The sequence below is a fragment of the Ovis aries genome, chromosome 1, assembly GCF_016772045.2.
Source record: "Ovis aries strain OAR_USU_Benz2616 breed Rambouillet chromosome 1, ARS-UI_Ramb_v3.0, whole genome shotgun sequence".
NCBI classification, from domain to species: domain Eukaryota; kingdom Metazoa; phylum Chordata; class Mammalia; order Artiodactyla; family Bovidae; genus Ovis; species Ovis aries.
The window spans coordinates 265,474,838-265,493,110 of record NC_056054.1 but is presented as its reverse complement, the minus strand read 5'-3'; the positions used below and the strand labels follow the sequence as shown (position 1 = coordinate 265,493,110).

Below are 18,273 nucleotides of genomic sequence, written 5' to 3'. Positions count from 1 at the left end.
GCAGGCGTCCAGCAGGCAGCCAGCCAGCCCAGTCCTGGTGCTGCAGAAGCTGAGTTCGCTTCTCTCCAAATCCTGGTTCTGCCTCCTGCCAGGAGGCCTGGGCACACCGAGTCTCTGCTCCAAGCTCAGCTCAATTCACTGAGGACTCAGGGCCACAAAGGTCACACAGGGCCCTGACCCAGAGCATGCCAGCCCTCAGGCACACCTGTGGGGGGTGTGTGTGTGTGTGTGTGTGTGTGTGTCGCTGGCAGGAGGCCCACTCCCTGCTCATCCTTGGAGGTCCGGATGGCTCAGCGGAGTGGAGCACACGTGGCCAGCTCAGGCTTCCTCCCCTGCTGGTCATACAGCCTGGGCGAGGGGGTCGGGGGGACGGACCTGTGTGGGCCCCACCCCACCGCTGAGCAGCCTTCAGCAGCTGGGCCCGGGCCTCCCAGCTCTGTGTCTCCCGGCCCAGAGTCTGGGGTCTGAGGCTGTGTCACTGCCCCTTCCCTCCACAGGACATGCTGCCCCAGCGCCCCCAGCTGCTGCTCCTAGCGGGCCTGCTCTCCCTCCAGTCCGGTGAGTCCCCCAGGGGCAACTCCTCCCGGGAAGAGTGGGACCCACCCTCTCACCCTCCTGGACGGGGCCCTGCTCTGCCCCTCCCTTGCCCTTCTACCTGGGGCTGACCTGGGGCCCACCCTCCTGAAGACAGCATCCCGTGGGCCCTGGTTTCCTCCCTGCTTCCTGGTCCTCCCATTGGCTCTCCTTCTCCACCCCCCCACCTATGGGCTTGGTCATCCATTCACAGCCCTCAGCCCTTCATTGCTGCCCTTGGAGGGCCCGCCATCTCTGGGAGAGGGGGGTCAACCCGTGCCAGCTCACCAGCCCGTGTCTCTCTCCCCAGTCCTGTCCCAGGAGTGCACCAAGTACAAAGTCAGCACCTGCCGGGACTGCATCGAGTCGGGCCCCGGCTGTGCCTGGTGTCAGAAACTGGTAAGAGCCTCGCTGAATGGTGTCAGCCACCCTGAGGGTCCTCGCACCCAGCCTGCCCTTCCCCTCTTCCCTCCTCCTGGGCTGGAGCCCCTTCTCTGCCTCTGACACTGCTGGCCCCCAGGAGCACCGTCACTCTGCTTCCTAGTGGGGCAGGGGCAGGCCAGGGACGCAGCGTTGTCAGAGAGGCAGACAGACAGGCAGACACAGTGGTGTGCCCAGGCAGCCCGGCAGAAGCAGATCTAAGTGAAGCTGCTGGGTCAGGCCAGGTGCAGGTCGTTGGGTCCTGGAGGCAGGAACCCTGGGCCAGATGAGGGAGAGATACATGTGGGCAGAGCTGCTGCAGCCCCGGTTCCCCGCTAGCCATCCGCTCCCAGAACCGGGAGGAGTAGGGAAGCTCCCTACTGGGTCCTGAACTCTCTGCTTGCCTTACTTCATGTTTTACTTGCAAGACCCTCTGAGGAAAAAGGCAAAGGCCCAGGACAGGATGTAGGGGAGCTCCACCTCCTCCTGGAGAGGACCCCTTCCCTGGGGACCCCCAAGATTCTGACCATTCCCTCCTCCTGGAGACCCCTGAGGTTCAGACACTGCAGGTCTGTTTGGAAACACATGCATGCACACACATTATTATTATTTCTCAACTGTTTGAGAGTAGGTTGCAGACACAAGCCCCTTTGGCCCTTAAGGTTTCCAGCGATTTTCTCAAAAACAAGGTATTCACTCGCAAAACCACAATGCATTTATCAAAGCCTGGAAACTTAACACAGTACTTTACTCTGATCAAATTTACACACCTCGGGAATTCCCTGGTGGCCCAATGGTTAAGAGTCCACCTGCCAATGCAGGGGACACAGATTCAATCCCTGGTCTGGGAAAATCCCACAGGCCGTGGAGCAGCTAAGCCCGTGCACCACATTTCCTGAAGCCCACGCCCAGCAAAGGCCCAGTGCAGCCAAAATAATAAATAAGTAAAATAAATAAAAAGACAGACTTATACACCTTGGACAAATTTTGCCAAGTGTTCCAATAATGTCTTTGCTCTCATCCCTGCCTCACTGGCCAATATTATAATCCAGGATCGCACATTGCGTGTGAATGTCTCTTTATCTCCTCAAACCTGGAACTCTCCTCGGATTTCTTTGTCTTTCTCATCCGTGACATTTCTCAGGAGTGCAGAACAGCACTTCTGCAGAAGGTCCCGCGTGTGGGTTTGTCTGGTGTTCCCTCTGACACGGCCTGGGGTGGGCCTTTCAGCAGGAACCCCGTGCAGACCTCCTGCTGTCCTTCTGTGCGGGCGATGGCAGCCTAGACCACTCGGCGGAGGGAAACGTCTGCCAGGCGCTCCGCCGTGATGTCAGTATTTCCCCTTTGCAATTAGTAATTTGTGGGGAGATACTCTGAAGCCGGGGAGCATTCTACTTCCCTTGAAGCCTACACCCACTCACTCTACCGTCCATCAGCTGATGGGAGCTCGAATCAGTTGTCACTGGGATGGTTGCAGAACGGTGGCACTCCTGTTCATGACTCCCTCCAATGGCTCCTAACGTAAGAGGAATATTTCCTTCCTGCAATCTCCTTCTCTCTTTCTCATCGGTGTGGACCCATAGATGTTTCTGTTACTCCGCAGTTTATAAGGTATCACTTTCACTTTGTCATTTTGAAGCTCAAATTGTTCCCCATTTGGCCATGGGAGCCCCGGGGCTAGCCCTGTGCCCGACTAGCATACCCCAGTATCACTTCCTGAGCTCTCTCTCTGGGATCAGCAGGCGCTCCTGGCCCCTTGGCACTTGCCTGGCCCCCACCAGAGGGTTCCTGGTTCCCTTCATGAGAAGCCAGGCTCCCAACATTCACAGTACATTTCCCCATTTCCTCCTCCTTTGACTCTGGGGAAGTGGTTACAGAGTTGCTACCCTTAGCACTGCAGGGAGGAGATGGGTGTGGTCTGCGTGCTCTTCTGTTACCAGCAAGCAGTCACAGTCCAGCTTGCAAAGTCCCTCCTCAGGGTGGGTTTCTCCCTTCCCTCCTGTGAGCTTCTTGTTTGCATCTGAAATGCAGTTAGGTTAAACTGCTTCTGAGCACATTCCATTTTAGGGATTTCTTCCCTCCCCATTCCTGTTAATTTTATTTCCCTAATACTTAAAGTGGGCTTCCCAGGTGACTCAGTGGTAAAGAATCTGCCTGCCAACACAGGAGATGCAAGAGATGCTGGTTCTATCCCTGGATCAAGAAGATCCCCAGAAGGAGGAAATGGCATCCCACTCCAGTGTTCTTGCCTGGAGAACCCCATGGACAGAGAAGCCTGGTGGGCTACAGTCTATAGGGTTGCAAAGAGTCAGACTCGGCTGAGCCACTAAGCACGCTCGCAGGCACGCAGCAGTTAAAGCATTACTAGGGCCTCAAAAGATCATGGCATCTGGTCCCATCACTTCATGGGAAATAGATGGGGAAACAGTGGAAACAGTGTCAGACTTTATTTTTTTGGGCTCCAAATCACTGCAGATGGTGACTGCAGCCATGAAATTAAAAGACACTTACTCCTTGGAAGAAAAGTTATGACCAACCTAGATAGCATATTAAAAAGCAGAGACATTACTTGGCCAACAAAGGTCTGTCTAGTCAAGGCTATGGTTTTTCCAGTGGTCATGTATGGATGTGAGAGTTGGACTGTGAAGAAAGCTGAGCGCCAAAGAATGGATGCGTTTGAACTGTGGTGTTGGAGAAGACTCTTGAGAGTCCCTTGGACTGCAAGGAGATCCAACCAGTCCATTCTGAAGGAGATCAGCCCTGGGATTTCTTTGGAGGGAATGATGCTGAAGCTGAAACTCCAGTACTTTGGCCACCCCATAAGAAGAGTTGACTCATTGGGAAAGACTCTGATGCTGGGAGGGATTGGGGGCAGGAGGAGAAAGGGACGACCGAGGATGAGATGGCTGGATGGCATCACCTACTCGATGGACATGAGTCTGAGTGAGCTCCAGGAGTTGGTGATGGACAGGGAGGCCTGGCGTGCTGTGATTCATGGGGTCGCAAAGAGTCGGACACGACTGAGCGACTGAACTGATCTAACTGAGGGTCTCAAAAGTGAAGACAGTACAGAGGCAGCTCAGGAAGCACCGCCCCTCTAATGGCCATGTCCCTTTAGTCTGGCCCTGCCCCCTGAGCTCTCTGGCCTCCTTGTTGGTTGTTCAGGGGCTCCATCATGTCTGACTCTGTGACCCCATGAACTGCAGCACAGCAGGCTTCCCTGTCCTTCACCATCTCCCAGAGCTCGCTCAAACACATGTCCATTGAGTCTGTGATGCCATCTCGTCCTTTGTCGTCCCCTTCTCCTCCTGCCTTCAATCTTCCCCTGCACCAGGGTCTTTTCTAATGAGTCAGTTCTTTGTATCAGGTGGCCAAAGTATTGGACCTTCAGCTTCAGCATCAGTCCTTCCAATGAATATTCAGGCTTGATTTCCTTTAGGATTGACTGGTTTGATCTCCTTGCAGTCCAAGGGACTCTCAAGAATCTTCTCCAACACCACAGTTCAAAAGCATCAATTCTTCAGCTCTCCGCCTTCTTGATGGTCCAACTCTCACATCCATACATGACTACTGGGAAAACCATAGCTTTGACTATACACAACTTTGTCAGCAAAGTAATGTCTCTACTTTTTACTGTGCTGTCTAGGCTGGTCATAGCTTTTCTTCCAAGGAGCAAGTGTCTTTTAATTTCATGGCTACAGTCACCATCTGCAGAGATTTTGGAGCCCAAGAAAATAAAGTCTGTCACTGTTTCCCCATCTATTTGCCATGAAATGATGGGACTGGATGCTATGATCTTAGTTTTTTGAATGTTGAGTTTTAAGCCAGCTTTTTCACACTCCTCTTTCACCTTCATCAAGAGGCTCTTTAGTTCTTCTTCACTTTCTGCCATAAGGGTGGTGTCATCTGCATATTTGAGGTTACCGATATTTCTCCTGGCAATCTTGATTCCAGCTTGTGCTTCATCCAGCCTGGCATTTCACATGATGTATTCTGCATATAAGTTAAATAAGCAGGGTGACAATATATAGCCTTGATGTACTCCTTTCCCAATTTGCAACTAGTCCATTGTTCCATGACTGGTCCTAACTGTTGCTTCTTGACCTGCATATAGACTTCTCAGGTGGCAGGTAAGGTGGCCTGGTATTCTCATCTCTTTAAGAATTTTCCAGTTTGTAGTGATCCCTATACAGTCAAAGGCTTTAGCGTAGTCAGTGAAGCAAAAGTAGATATTTTTCTGGAATTCTCTTGCTTTTTCTATGATCCTAGGTATATTGACAGTTTGATCTCTGGTTCCTCTGCCTTTTCTAAATCCAGCTTGAACATCTGGAAGTTCTCAGTTCATGTACTGTTGAAGCGTAGCTTGGAGGATTTGTAGCATTACTTTGCTAGCATGTGCTGCTGCTGCTGTTGCTAAGTTGCTTCAGTCGTGTCCGACTCTGTGCGACCCCATAGACGGCAGCCCACCAGGCTCCCCTGTCCCTGGGATTCTCCAGGCAGGAACACTGGAGTGGGTTGCCATTTCCTTCTCCAATGCATGAAAGTGAAAAGTGAAAGTGAAGTTGCTCAGTCATGTCTGACCCTTAGCAACCCCATAGACTGCAGCCTACCAGGTTCCTCCATCCATGGGAGTTTCCAGGCAAGAGTATTGGAGTGGGTTGTCACTTCCTTCTCCGTGCTAGCGTGTGAGATGAGTGCAATTGTGCAGTAGTGTGAACAGTCATTGGCATTGCCTTTTGGGATTGGAATAAAAACTGACCTTCTCCAGTTCTGTGGCCACTGCTGGGTTTTCCAAATTTGCCAGTGTGTTGAGTGCCTCCTATGAGGCCTCCTGTCTGGTTGTTATCCCCTAGTCTCCCACTGGGAGGAAGCCGGACCCACCGATGCAGCCCCTTGGTTCTCCCTGCCACAGCGACATCCAGGGAGCCTTCATGAGGGCAAAGTGGTCACGAGGAAAATGCCCTGTACCCAGGACCCCCACGCTCCCCCCTGTCTTTTCCTTCTGATCTGCTTGGCCCAGAGCCCTGTCCTCTATTCCAGGTTCCCAGGGTGCCTAGGCACTAACTGGTGGGCCAAGAGGGGCACCTGCGTTCCATCAGGAGAGAGCCGCTCCCTGCCAGCAAGGCACTGCTGAGGAAGGGGTTGAAAACCTGGGCCGGATGCTCGATTGGCCATGGAGGGTACCCATGGGTCCACCTGGAGCTGAGATGCTGGCCTTGAGCCGCTTCCACTGCTAGAGACTGTGGGGAGACGCCCACTGGCGCCAGGCTCTCCTGCAACCCCGAGCCTTGTGAAGAGGCTGCCCAGCAACCCCCATCCCTGCCTCCCCACCCAGGGACTTCTTCCTGAACAGTGGGGCAGATGAGGGGGTCAGCCTGGCAAGGCACCCACAGCGTAGGCTCCCATATTTCCTCTGTGCTACCCCTGACCCCTGCCTCCCCCAGAACTTCACAGGGCAAGGGGAGCCCGACTCCACTCGCTGTGATACACGGGCGCAGCTGCTGTCGAAGGGCTGCCCAGCTGATGACATCATGGAACCCAAGAGCCTCGCTGAGACCCGGCAGAGCCAGGCGGGCAAACAGAAGCAGCTGTCCCCAGAGGAAGTGACTCTCTACCTGAGACCAGGTAGGCTTGGCTGGCTAGGGGTGGGCCAGCCCTGATGGCGCATGTATCCATGTGTCCCTGCCCCAGGAGGATGTTCCCAACGCCCCGTCTGCAGCTGGTGCCTAGTCTCGCTTTTAGCGCTGAGTTCTGCATCCTAAAAAAAGGGAGAATAAACCATCTGAAAAACACTCCTGTATCCCTCCCTCAGAAGATGAGGTATTTTTGGCCGAGTGAAGGCTCTGATAAGGCCTGTAAACTAGGAACCCAAGTAAACCTTTGAATCAGTGTAGCCCACCTGACTTGACCACAGACCCAGGTTTAGGACACAGCTCCCTGTTAGCACTCCAAGAAACACCCTTCAGGAAGGTGGCTTGGTGGAGCAGCAGGGGGTTATGGTGAATGGGCCTGGGCAGGGCTGGGGCGGCCACATCGGGGAACTGATGCTGGAAGGCGGCTGGCAGAGGGGACTTGATTGTCACGGCTTTGTCGAGCACCAGCTGTGTGCCAAGCACCTACCTGAGAGCTGGGGACACAGGCTATTTGTACTGACAAGGAAAGAAGTCATTACAAGTGCAGGCGGTGATTAAGACGACGAGGAGCAGAAACCAGGGCGGCTGTGATTGAGGAAGGAGAGGGGGGGTGTTCCCAGGATGGCCAGGGAGCCCTTTTGGGCACCAGCAGGTTTGCCTAGCGGCTGGTGGTAGAGAAGGCCTTGCCGGGGAGACCCAGAGAGATCCAGGTGGAACTGAATCTCAACAGTGCTGGATAAACAATGAGCACTTCTTCTATCTTCTTGTATCCAGCACACCTTGTATCCAGATGGTCTTCTATGTCAGAACGTGCGCTTTACCTGAAATCGGGACCTGAATAGGCTTCCTGCATTTTATCCACCAGCCTCAAAGAATGGGGGAGTCCTGAGGGTTCTGAGGCCTGCAGAGGCATCAGTGCCCCCCAAACCCCCCACCCACAGACCAGGTGGTACACCCTGACTCTCTCCCAAATCCTGGCAGGTCAGGCAGCTGCGTTCAACGTGACCTTCCAGAGGGCCAAGGGCTACCCCATCGACCTGTACTATCTGATGGATCTCTCCTACTCCATGGTGGACGACCTTGCCAACGTCAAGAAGCTGGGGGGTGACCTGCTCCGGGCCCTCAATGACATCACCGAGTCGGGCCGCATTGGTGAGGCAGCTACTCCATCTTGCCCTGAACTCCCAAGCCCTGGTCCCAGGCACCTCTGCACCTCTGCACCTCTGCACCCCGAGGGCATGGTGCCAGGCCCCTCCCCACATGCTGGGCCTTCCTACCCCGCTCTGGTAAGAGGCTCACGGCCCCCCACTGTCCCCCAGGTTTCGGGTCCTTCGTGGACAAGACAGTGCTCCCCTTCGTCAACACGCACCCCGAGAAGCTGAGGAACCCCTGCCCCAACAAGGAGAAGGAGTGCCAGCCGCCGTTCGCCTTCAGGCACGTGCTGAAGCTCACCGACAACTCCAAACAGTTCGAGACAGAAGTCGGGAAGCAGCTGATCTCGGGGAACTTGGACGCCCCTGAGGGTGGGCTGGACGCCATGATGCAAGTGGCCGCGTGCCCGGTGAGGCTCCGTCCTGAGCAAACCTTCTGAAGCCCAAATACGAGGAAATGACCCTGGAAAGCAAGACCCCTTTGCCGCCCGATCCTGGTAGTCCCCCTACTTCCAGAGTCCCTCAGAGAATAAGGGTGTCCTGGCCAGGCTCGCCCACGGTTACATGGTTTCGGTATCAGTGCCGGCCACTCCCCGGCCACCGCTGACCCCTCGCCACATGGTCCTGTCCCGCGCTGTATCTGTGACGTCAGTGTTACAGTGCATCAATCCCATTTAGCCACGCAGCCCTGTCGCCTTCACAGATGGGATGCCAACCCTCCAGGTGCTCTGGTCCCTGGGCACACCGCCCTGCTTCACAGACCCACACGTTCACGTCTGTGTGATTATCACGGTTCGTGACGCGTGTTGCTGACGTGCGCGCCTCCATCACCCCCTCACCCCAGTGTCCACCGCTTTCCTCTGTGTTGGCAGTGCTTTTCCACTGAGATAATCATTTATAAGTATTTTTTCTTCTTTGGGAGCATCTCCTTAGGAGGTGCTCCCAGATCTGAGCTGACTGGGCATGAAAGATGCAGTGTTCAGATGTGAATGTGCTTTCCTATCCCGTCGGCGTCCCCTCCCACCCAGGCATCAGGGAGGCTGTCACCCTGCAGACACTTCTCGGGTTCCCCTGGGCGCTGGAATCTGCAGCAGACACGGGGCCCTGAGTCGAGCAGCTGGGACCTTCTGTGGTCCCCGTGCTCCCTAGAAAACCCAGGTGTTGGGGGCACATGAGGCACCCCTAGCAAGCTCAGCCTTGGCTCTTGAAGTCTGTGGGGGCCCTGCTGGGGAAACCAAGGCAAGTCACCCCCACCATCTCCTTGTCAGGAGGAAATTGGCTGGCGCAATGTCACCAGGCTGCTGGTGTTCGCCACAGACGATGGGTTCCACTTTGCGGGCGATGGAAAGCTGGGTGCCATCCTCACCCCCAACGACGGCCGCTGCCACCTGGAAGACAACCTGTACAAAAGCAGCAACGAATTTGTGAGTGCAGTGTCTTGGGGTGGGAGGTGGGAGGGTGTGAGTCTGCCCCAGGGGAGCAGGGATGCAGGCTCACTCCCAGCCTGGGGTCCAGAGGGGCGGGAAGAGGCCCTTGCTCCCAAGGAGGTGCTTTAATGGCACTGAGAGGGCAGAATTCCCTGGTCTGCTGGCATCATAATCCCTGGAGCTGCAGAGGATTTCAGAGATGGGACCCTTGGGGCCGTCCATCTGCGGCCTGCAGACTTGAGGTGGGAGGTGGTGCTGGCACCTCTCAGGGGCCCCCCGACTGGGACAGGATGAACATGACATCTGAGGTTCCTGTGAGCTTCTGTCTGAAATTGTACATGAGACGGCTATGAAAATAGGCGCCACTGTGCTGTTCCCCACTGGCTCAGCGGGTGAAGACTCCACCTGCAAGGGAGGAGACATAGGAGACATGGGTTCGATCCTTGGGTTGGGAAGATCCCCTGGAGGAGGAAATTGCAACCCACTCTGCTGTCTATGGGGTCGCACAGAGTCGGACACGACTGAGTGGCTAAGTGCATGCTGGGGTGCAGCATCTGTGATCTCAGCCCTACAGCTCAGACACAGCAAAGTGTTGCTCACTCATCTCCACGCTGAGGGTCTGTGAGCCGTTACTTGCCACTGGACTTCTTTTTTCGTGCATTGATCAAGAAGCATACCACAACTTTTAATACTGTCCGTTTCCTTACTAATCCCATTCTCTTACGTGTTTGCAAACGTCACTGGGAACAGCCCCATCGCAGCGCATGCAGGGCGGAGCCTCTGCACTCTGGGCAGTCACTTCTGCCTGGAGGAGCTGTCGGGTAGCCTGGATGGCTTGTACCCAGCCTCAGGGCCATCTAACCGGGGGTCTCCTCTCTAGGACTACCCATCGGTGGGCCAGCTGGCACACAAACTGGCAGAAAGCAACATCCAGCCCATCTTCGCGGTAACCAAGAAGATGGTGAAAACGTACGAGGTAAGTGGGCTTGAGCAACCCGGCAGGACAAGGTGTTGCAGCTGAAGAGTGACTAAATCTGGGGTGATCACACTGAGGGCTGCTTCTGCACTGGGTGTGCTGGCCGAGGCCATGTGGGCGCCCCAGGCAGTGAGCACTGTGGAGGAGCTGACAGGTCCCTGTGGCTCAGTGATCGTGTTTTTGCTACAACATAGCAAACCCTTTGAGTCTGCAGGTCCCATCCTTCACATCAGGAAAAGTTTTGTGTCCACGTACATTTGCACATCAGCACTTCTCCCCTCTGCCCGTCACTGGAGGGCTGTTTTACTTGCTGTCTTGTGTTTTCGTCTGCTGGGCTCAGCGTGGCAGGCTCTCTGGCTGCAATGGGCTGGGGGCACCTCCTGGCCCCCTCCTCCCCTAAGTCCCAGGCTCCTTCCTCTTGCCTGTGACCTGCTGTGCCTGTGTGGGACATTTGCAGGCCTGATGGTGGGACCAGCCACACTCGCTGTCAGCATTGGGGGCCCCACCTCGGGCACAGGATGCAGGGGACGCCGAGGGAGGAGGGACAAGTGGCCAGGGGCGGGTGGTGAGAGCTGGCCAAGCCACAGGGACAGTGCAGGGCTGATGGCTGGGTGCAGCTGAGAGACCACCGCCCGCACAAGTTGCCTGAGTGCCGGCAGGTGTCCCCAACTGTATTACCGGGCGCGGCAGTCTCTCCTCACCGAGCGGCAGTATGGGTCCCAGCACTTTGCTTTGAGGAGCAGGACTCATATCCCTGAAGGCAGTGTGAGAGAGAGGGCAGGAGCCGGAGATGGAATACACGGGCCCTGGACCCTGCTCCCCGACAGCAAGGGCGAGGCCCCGGGCAGTCGCAGGCCTCGCTGAGCTTCAGCTTCCTGCCCCCATTCCTGGGGCTCCCGGGGGTTCTACGAGGTCCAGGGTCTGTGTGGACAGTTTACGCAGGACCCTCAGTACATGTTTCTGCTCTGAGTGGAGAGCAGGTGTCTGGGGGGACTTCCCAAGCCCCAGCGGGGTCCTGAGCTAGGAGCTAGGAGCATCACCCGCTCGGTGATGGAGGCCCAAGGTGGGTGGCCAGGTTGTGATGGTCCTCGTGAGCCACAAACGGAGGGGACTGGACTCCATTCCAGGGCATCAGAGCAGGGTTGGGGGCAGGGACATGGCCCAGCCCTCCGCTCTGCAAGATAAAGTGATGGTGCAATTTCTTGTGAAAGATACGCTAAGCGGGGGGGAGGCGGCGGCGGCAGAGGGCACAGATGGTGCTGGAGGCTGGCCCCAGGCTTGCCTGCATGACCCAGTGCTCCGGCCTGCCTACACAGAGCAGTACCTGGACTGCGTGTGGCCCTGTCTGCCAGAGTCAACCGGCATGCTGTTGCCTAACGCAGCCATTGTCGAAATTGGCTCGTTCACACGCTCGGTACATTTCGCTTCCTGACTTTATGCCACATTTTACGATGACCTGTGCCCTTGGTTTGTTTGTGCCTGTCACATCTGCGAGGTGGGACGGGCCCCTAGCTGCGGCACGTCTTCCTGGCTCTGCTTTCAGTGACCAGCTTGAAATACCCAGGGGGAAGTAGTTTTACCAAGTCAGTGTCTGCCCGCACAGCGCTGACCATGCGCACAGTGAGAAGTCGGCGGGGGCGGGGAGGGGGGGTGGGTTGTCTGGGCCATCTCACCAGCAGGAAGGAGACCCTCAGGGCTGTGAGAGAACCGGGTGGGCCCTGCGGCGCCTTCAGCCCCATGGTTCTGGCCACGACCACCTGTGTTCTGCCCCGACAGAAGCTGACAGAAATCATCCCCAAGTCTGCAGTCGGGGAGCTGTCTGAAGATTCCAAGAACGTGGTGGAGCTTATCAAGAGTGCCTACAATGTGAGTCCCCAGGCAGTCAGCGAAGACGGGGTCCCCACCGCAGGTTAAGAGGAGGGTGGTCTGGTGCGGAGAGCGCCGGCCTTGTCTGGGCCACACTCGGGCACCTCCCCTGGGCAGCAATGTCCTCCCTGGTTAATGGCACGGTAGGTGCCACCCCAGGCCCTCCTGCACTTGGCTGGAACATGAGCGCCAAGCCCTCTTACAGCCGCAGGGCCTGAGGGCCTCGGGCACAGCTCGCTGGGCACACCAGGAAGCGCTGGCCCCACTGGGTGAAGTCGGAGCCCCCGAGAGGAGCTCCATCTGCTGCTCCTGCCCTGTTGGAGCCCTAAGCCCCAGCAGGCCCTCCCAAACTCCAGATGCTGCCTGGGAGGGGCTGTCTCACCTTTCTGTGTCTACCTCTGTGTCTCTCTGTTTATCTCTCTCTGTGTCTGTCTCTCTCTCATTCACGTAAACAGTTTTTCCAGCTCCTGCCCTGTGCCAGGCACTGGGGTTTCAGTGGTGAGTGGGCAGTTGAGCTTCTGTTCTCATGGGGGGCTGGGACCCGTCTCCACGTCCGTAGCCGCCACTGGCCTGTCTTGAGGGGCATGACATGGGTAACCTGGCACCCACAGAGCTCTCCATGGATGCGTGGTGGGTGGTGGGGGAGGTTAGAGGCATGCCAGCCGTGGCCTGGAAGATGGGTCTGATGGTGCTACTGTCTCCCCACAGAAACTGTCCTCCAGAGTATTCCTGGATCACAACACCCTCCCTGACACCCTGAAAGTCGCCTACGACTCCTTCTGCAGTAACGGGGTGTCGCAGGTGGACCAGCCCAGAGGGGACTGCGACGGCGTCCAGATCAACGTCCCGGTGAGGCTCCCTCCCAGCCTCTGGAAGGGGCTCCCCTGGGACAGCAAGAGGGTGTGCCCTGGCCAACGGCCTACCGGGGATCAGCTAGAGGTTGGGCCTGTCCACCTCCGGTCCAGTTCCTTCCCTTTAAGATCCACACACGCTGTGGCCTGATGGGGACAGACCCCTGACTGTGAGGACTGCAGCGCCCCCTGGTGGCAGATGCTGGGCATAGCCCCACACACCTAAAAAGGGCATTCCTTCCCCTCTGGGCATCTGCTTTGGTTTGATTTTCCTGATTTTGTGGTTTTGTTTATTGTTATTATTGTTATGAATTTATTTGGCTGCATCAGGTCTTCATTGTGTCACGTGGGCTCTCCAGTTGTGGTGAGGGGCTTAGTTGCCCCTTGGCATGTGGGATCTTAGTTCCCCAGCCTGGGGTGGAACCCCAAGTCCCCTGCATTGGAAGGCAGGTTCTCAACCCCTGGACCACCAGGGAAGTCCCTGTATTCTTGTTTTTTGACAAAGACATTAAAGCAGGGGCCACACAGATGATTACAAGCAGGCAGTGAGTTATTTCTCTAATAGTTTAAATTTGCCATGACCAGGAATGATTAATCATTTCCTTTCACCAGCTTTGAATTAATATTCAGCAAAATACTTGCTTTTATTTCTGAATGACATTGAAATTCTTTCAAATATGTGCCTTACTAAATGCATGTGAATTTTGACTGAAATCTCTGCCCCTCTTACTGGGGGATCCATACCCGAATGCACTCAGTGTTGATTGCCTGATTCCTCCCTGATGCTTCCGCTCTGACTTCATGTACTGGGTGGAGACTCACTTACTGTTGACCGGCAGTGAGGCTGAGGAGGTGCTCCCTGAAGCTCCCTGAGGGCTGAGCAGCAGAGCAGTGTAGGTGGGGGGACTCTGTGCTGCCGGCTCAGTTCTCCTGGGGCATTCAGGCTCAAGATACACCCTCACAGGCAGAATCTGGGACTTCCTATGGTATTCTGACATCTTAGCCTCCGGGCTTCAGGACAAAATACCTGGAGAAAATAGACATCATTTATTAATACAAAGTCACTTTAAAATCCCTTTAAGAGATGAGTGATTAAAAGAATTCTAAAGAGACCTCCCTGCAAGTCCAGGGCACCTGAGGATGGTGGGGGCGTGGGGGGGGAGCTGCGTGGGGGCGCATGTTTCAGCATCTCTGAGTTTCCAGCTGTCATCTTCTCCCTCATCTCCCTTCCTGAGCCCTGGAGCCACCTGGAATGTCCCTGTCCTTCCCCTCTCCCACCTCGATCCACTCCACCAGCCTGGCAGCAGAGGGCGGTGGCCCTTCCTCTTCTAGGCTGTGCCCTTGTCCATGCTGCCCAGAGGAGATCAGAGTAGGGTCATGACCCTGGGGTCCCGTGCTCACCGGAGCTCTACGTTCCCATGACAGATCACCTTCCAGGTGAAGGTCACAGCCACCGAGTGCATCCAGGAGCAGTCCTTCACCATCCGGGCGCTGGGCTTCACGGACACGGTGACCGTGCGGGTCCTTCCCCAGTGCGAGTGCCAATGCCGGGAAGCCAGCAGGGACCGCAGCGTCTGCGGTGGCAGAGGCTCGATGGAGTGCGGCGTCTGCAGGTGAGGCCGCGCCCCGCCCCGCCCCCGGCGCCGGCGCGCGGAAGCAGGGTGCGCCCCGGGGGCCTCTGACCCCGCGTTCTCGCAGGTGCGACGCCGGCTACATCGGGAAGAACTGCGAGTGCCAGACGCACGGCCGGAGCAGCCAGGAGCTGGAGGGCAGCTGCCGCAAGGACAACAGCTCCATCATCTGCTCGGGGCTGGGGGACTGCATCTGCGGGCAGTGCGTGTGCCACACGAGCGACGTGCCCAACAAGAAGATCTACGGCCAGTTCTGCGAGTGCGACAACGTCAACTGCGAGCGCTACGACGGCCAAGTCTGCGGGGGCGACAGTGAGCGCTGGGGGGCCGCGGGAAGAGCCTCGGCCGCGTGGGGCCGGGGGCTTTGGCCAGGGCGGGGGCTGGGGCGGGACTGAGTCCGCGGCCGCGCTGTCTTCCAGAGAGGGGGCTCTGCTTCTGCGGCACCTGCAGGTGCAACGACCAGCATGAGGGCTCGGCGTGCCAGTGCCTCAAGTCCACTCAGGGCTGCCTCAACCTGGACGGCGTCGAGTGCAGCGGCCGCGGCCGATGCCGCTGCAACGTGTGCCAGTGCGACCCCGGCTACCAGCCGCCCCTGTGCATCGACTGCCCGGGCTGCCCCGTGCCCTGCGCTGGCTTCGCGTGAGTGTCCGCCGCCCTGCCGGTCTCGCACCTCCTTGCGGGTGGGGAGAACCACTGCCCGGCCCCGGGCGCGGGGCGGGGGCGCGGGCGCGGGCAGCCCGCCCTCCACAGAAGGGCCTGCACAAACCCGCCGCTCACGGCGGCCACTCCTCCCAACCCCGCCCGCGCTCACGCCCCGGCTCCCCCCAGCCCCTGCACCGAGTGCCTGAAGTTCGACAAGGGTCCCTTCGCCAAGAACTGCAGCGCAGCGTGCGGGCAGACGAAGCTGCTGTCCAGCCCGGTGCCCGGCGGCCGCAAGTGCAAGGAGCGTGACTCCGAGGGCTGCTGGATGACCTACACCCTGGTGCAGCGCGACGGGCGGAACAGATACGACGTGCACGTGGACGACATGCTCGGTGAGCCCGGGGCGGGGGGTGTCGGGAAGAGTCCCCCCCCGCGCCCCCACTCCCCACCCCCGGGCCCCGCATCTCTCAGCCCGCCCCCGCCGCACCCCCACCATATCCCGCCCCCAACGCATCTCAGCCCGCCCCAGTCGTTGTATACCTGGTCGGCGGGCTGTCCCACAGTAGCGCTTCCCCAAGCTGAGCGCTTCTGGAGAGTGGGTCCTGAGAGCCAGGCGGAGGGGACAGTGGGGACCTCCAGACCCAAGTCCAGCCCTTGCCCTGGAAGGGCCCGCAGAGCTGCTGCTCTCTTCCCCAGATGCCCACTACCCGCCAGTCACCCGGCTCTGCCCAGGACCCAGAGACCAGCGCAGTCTTCATAGGTCCCTCCATGACACAGGCTGGGGATATATGAGCAGGTTCTGAGGGGCAAAGACTCCAGCGGAGCCTGTCTCTGAGGTCAGAGGTCAGAAGATATCTCTAAGGAGGACAGTTGCAGATAGTTGGAGAAGGTCGGAGGTGCTGGGCTGGGCACTTAGCTCTGAGAGTCCAGGGGAGCCTTAGGTCTCTTCCCAGACATAAAAGGAGGCTGCCAACAGCTTTCAGAGGAGCACATGGCTTTCAGAAGCTGGACATACACCTGGGAAGGACCACCGCCAGGTCCAGACACTGAGCAGAGCTGGGCTGGGGTCCTGGGGCGGTGGGGACAGAGCCTGCTCTGGAGTGTAGCTCTGGGCAGGATCGGAAGGGACAGGTGACAAGTGGGGGCAGAGGGTGGGTCAGTTTCAAGGAAGTACATTGGAGTTGGAGGGACTTGGAACAATAGACCCCTGAGGAGATGGGTGTAAGGGTTGGAGCAGCAGGACCCAGAGCCATCTGGACCCCAGATCTGAGTACCCCGCCCTTCCCACTCAGAGAGGCTGAGGGTGCAGGCACAGGCTTCCAGGCCAGCCTCCAGGGTGACCGCAGCAGACATGTGACAGCTGTCCACACAGGTTCTTGCAAGACTGGGACCTGCTCCCGCTCCCCCTCCCCAGAAAAAGAGCCCCAGGAAGGCATGTGGGGCCCAGTCCCGTTTGTATCCCCAGGGCTGCAGAGCCCAGCCTGCTGGGGTGGAGGGCTCTCCCAGGGTTTCAGAGCAGATGTGCCGTCAGGTCTGGTTTGGGGCAGCTGTAGCTAAGGTGTTCAGTCTCTAAGGACATGAGGCTCCCTGGAAAGGCCAGGGTGATGAGCGAGGGGGCACCACAGACTCCGGTGCCCTCCGCCAGGCAGACAGGGAGGGGCTCGCACCGAGCGCTGTGCCTTTGTCGGCAGCCAAAGTAGGCATGCGGCAGTCCAGAGACCCCCACCTGAGCTCAGCAGGAGGCTGGGTGCAGCCCCCTTGGGCACTGGGACCCCCCTCCCATTCCCAAGGCTGCTGCTGTGAGTCTCCCCGGGAATGCTTGCACGAGGAGAGTCCCCCCTAAACTCTGATACAGTGTGGTCTGGGTGGGAGGCCAGAGTCTGGCCCTGTTTACTGGCAACCCGGGCCCCCATTTCCTTCTCTGTAAACAAGGACCCTCTCGACTTCATTGGGAGCCACGGGGCCTGGCCTTGTGCTCAGCTCTGAGCTCTCCTGGGCTGGGGGCTGGGGCCAGGACTGGTTTGCTCACTACCTGCCACAGAGATCTGGCAGTGGGACCTTGACGCAGTGCGGGGACGGGGCCAAAACCTGGGGCCTGGGAGCCGGGGCAGGCTTGACGCCCCATTTGTGCCTTAGAGTGTGTGAAGGGCCCCAACATCGCTGCCATCGTGGGGGGCACCGTGGGGGGAGTTGTGCTCGTCGGCATCCTCCTGCTGGCCATCTGGAAGGCCCTGACACACCTGAGCGACCTCAGGGAGTACCATCGCTTCGAGAAGGAGAAGCTCAAGTCCCAGTGGAACAACGTGAGTGGCCTCGGGGTCCCTGCGAAGGCCCACCTCCTACCGTCCAAGCCAAGGCGTCCCCACGGGAGTGTGCGCCTGCCCCACTCCCACCCCTGAACCTCGTCCACCCTCAGTGGACACTGTTGTGGCCCAGAGCCCAGTGCCTTCCTCCCTGTGCTGACAAGCCATGTTTGCTTTTCTCACCAGGATAACCCTCTTTTCAAGAGTGCCACCACGACAGTCATGAACCCTAAGTTTGCCGAGAGTTAGGGGTGCCTGGTGAAGACAAGGCCTTCTGCACCACCCAGACGGGAACATGCCCTCTCCTCGTCCCCTCCAGCAGGCTGACCATGACCCTGCTGCTTAGTGGACGCAGCTGAAGATGCTTGACAAGTTCACTGTTAACCAAAATGCACTGCTTTTCCTGCCCAGCATGATGGGCGTGGCCAGATTATCCTATGGGCTCAGGGTAAGGGTCAGCTTCCCCCTTCTGATGTGAATGACTTTTGATAGCAAGTCAGAGAAGGAATTGCCTACATTTTGTATGGTTACACACAGGTCCTTTGTAAAAATTAGCACAGCAGTCTGATGAAGAATTATTTATGTGTGAACTTCTCAGGGTATGAAGTTACATCCCCTTGGTTATGCTGCCCCCAATCAATAAAAAAAAAAAAATCAATAAAATCTTCCTGTGCGGAATCTTTCATGGGAGCCAGGCTCTGATCCTCCACCACTGCACTCTGAGGGTCTGCGTGGCCTCTGGGCTAGGGCATCGGGTTTCTTTTTCTCCTTCCTCACCTGTTGCTCAGGCAAGCCTCTCT

The 18,273-nt window shown here is 57.6% G+C and overlaps 1 protein-coding gene across 1 annotated transcript in view; it reads left to right on the top strand.

Annotated features, from left to right (window-relative positions):
* The window catches only part of ITGB2 (integrin subunit beta 2), a 31,359-nt gene extending 13,527 nt beyond the window's left edge, over positions 1-17,832 (top strand). Inside the window, 15 exon segments of the mRNA NM_001009485.1 lie at positions 498-558; positions 884-972; positions 6,438-6,618; positions 7,608-7,778; positions 7,946-8,187; positions 9,046-9,201; positions 10,085-10,180; positions 11,957-12,046; positions 12,755-12,895; positions 14,323-14,510; positions 14,596-14,840; positions 14,948-15,167; positions 15,357-15,562; positions 17,307-17,473; positions 17,660-17,832. Of these exon segments, the coding sequence (NP_001009485.1) occupies positions 501-558; positions 884-972; positions 6,438-6,618; positions 7,608-7,778; positions 7,946-8,187; positions 9,046-9,201; positions 10,085-10,180; positions 11,957-12,046; positions 12,755-12,895; positions 14,323-14,510; positions 14,596-14,840; positions 14,948-15,167; positions 15,357-15,562; positions 17,307-17,473; positions 17,660-17,722 (2,313 nt within the window). The 5' untranslated portion in view covers positions 498-500 and the 3' untranslated portion in view covers positions 17,723-17,832.
* Positions 17,833-18,273: the final 441 nt, after the last annotated feature.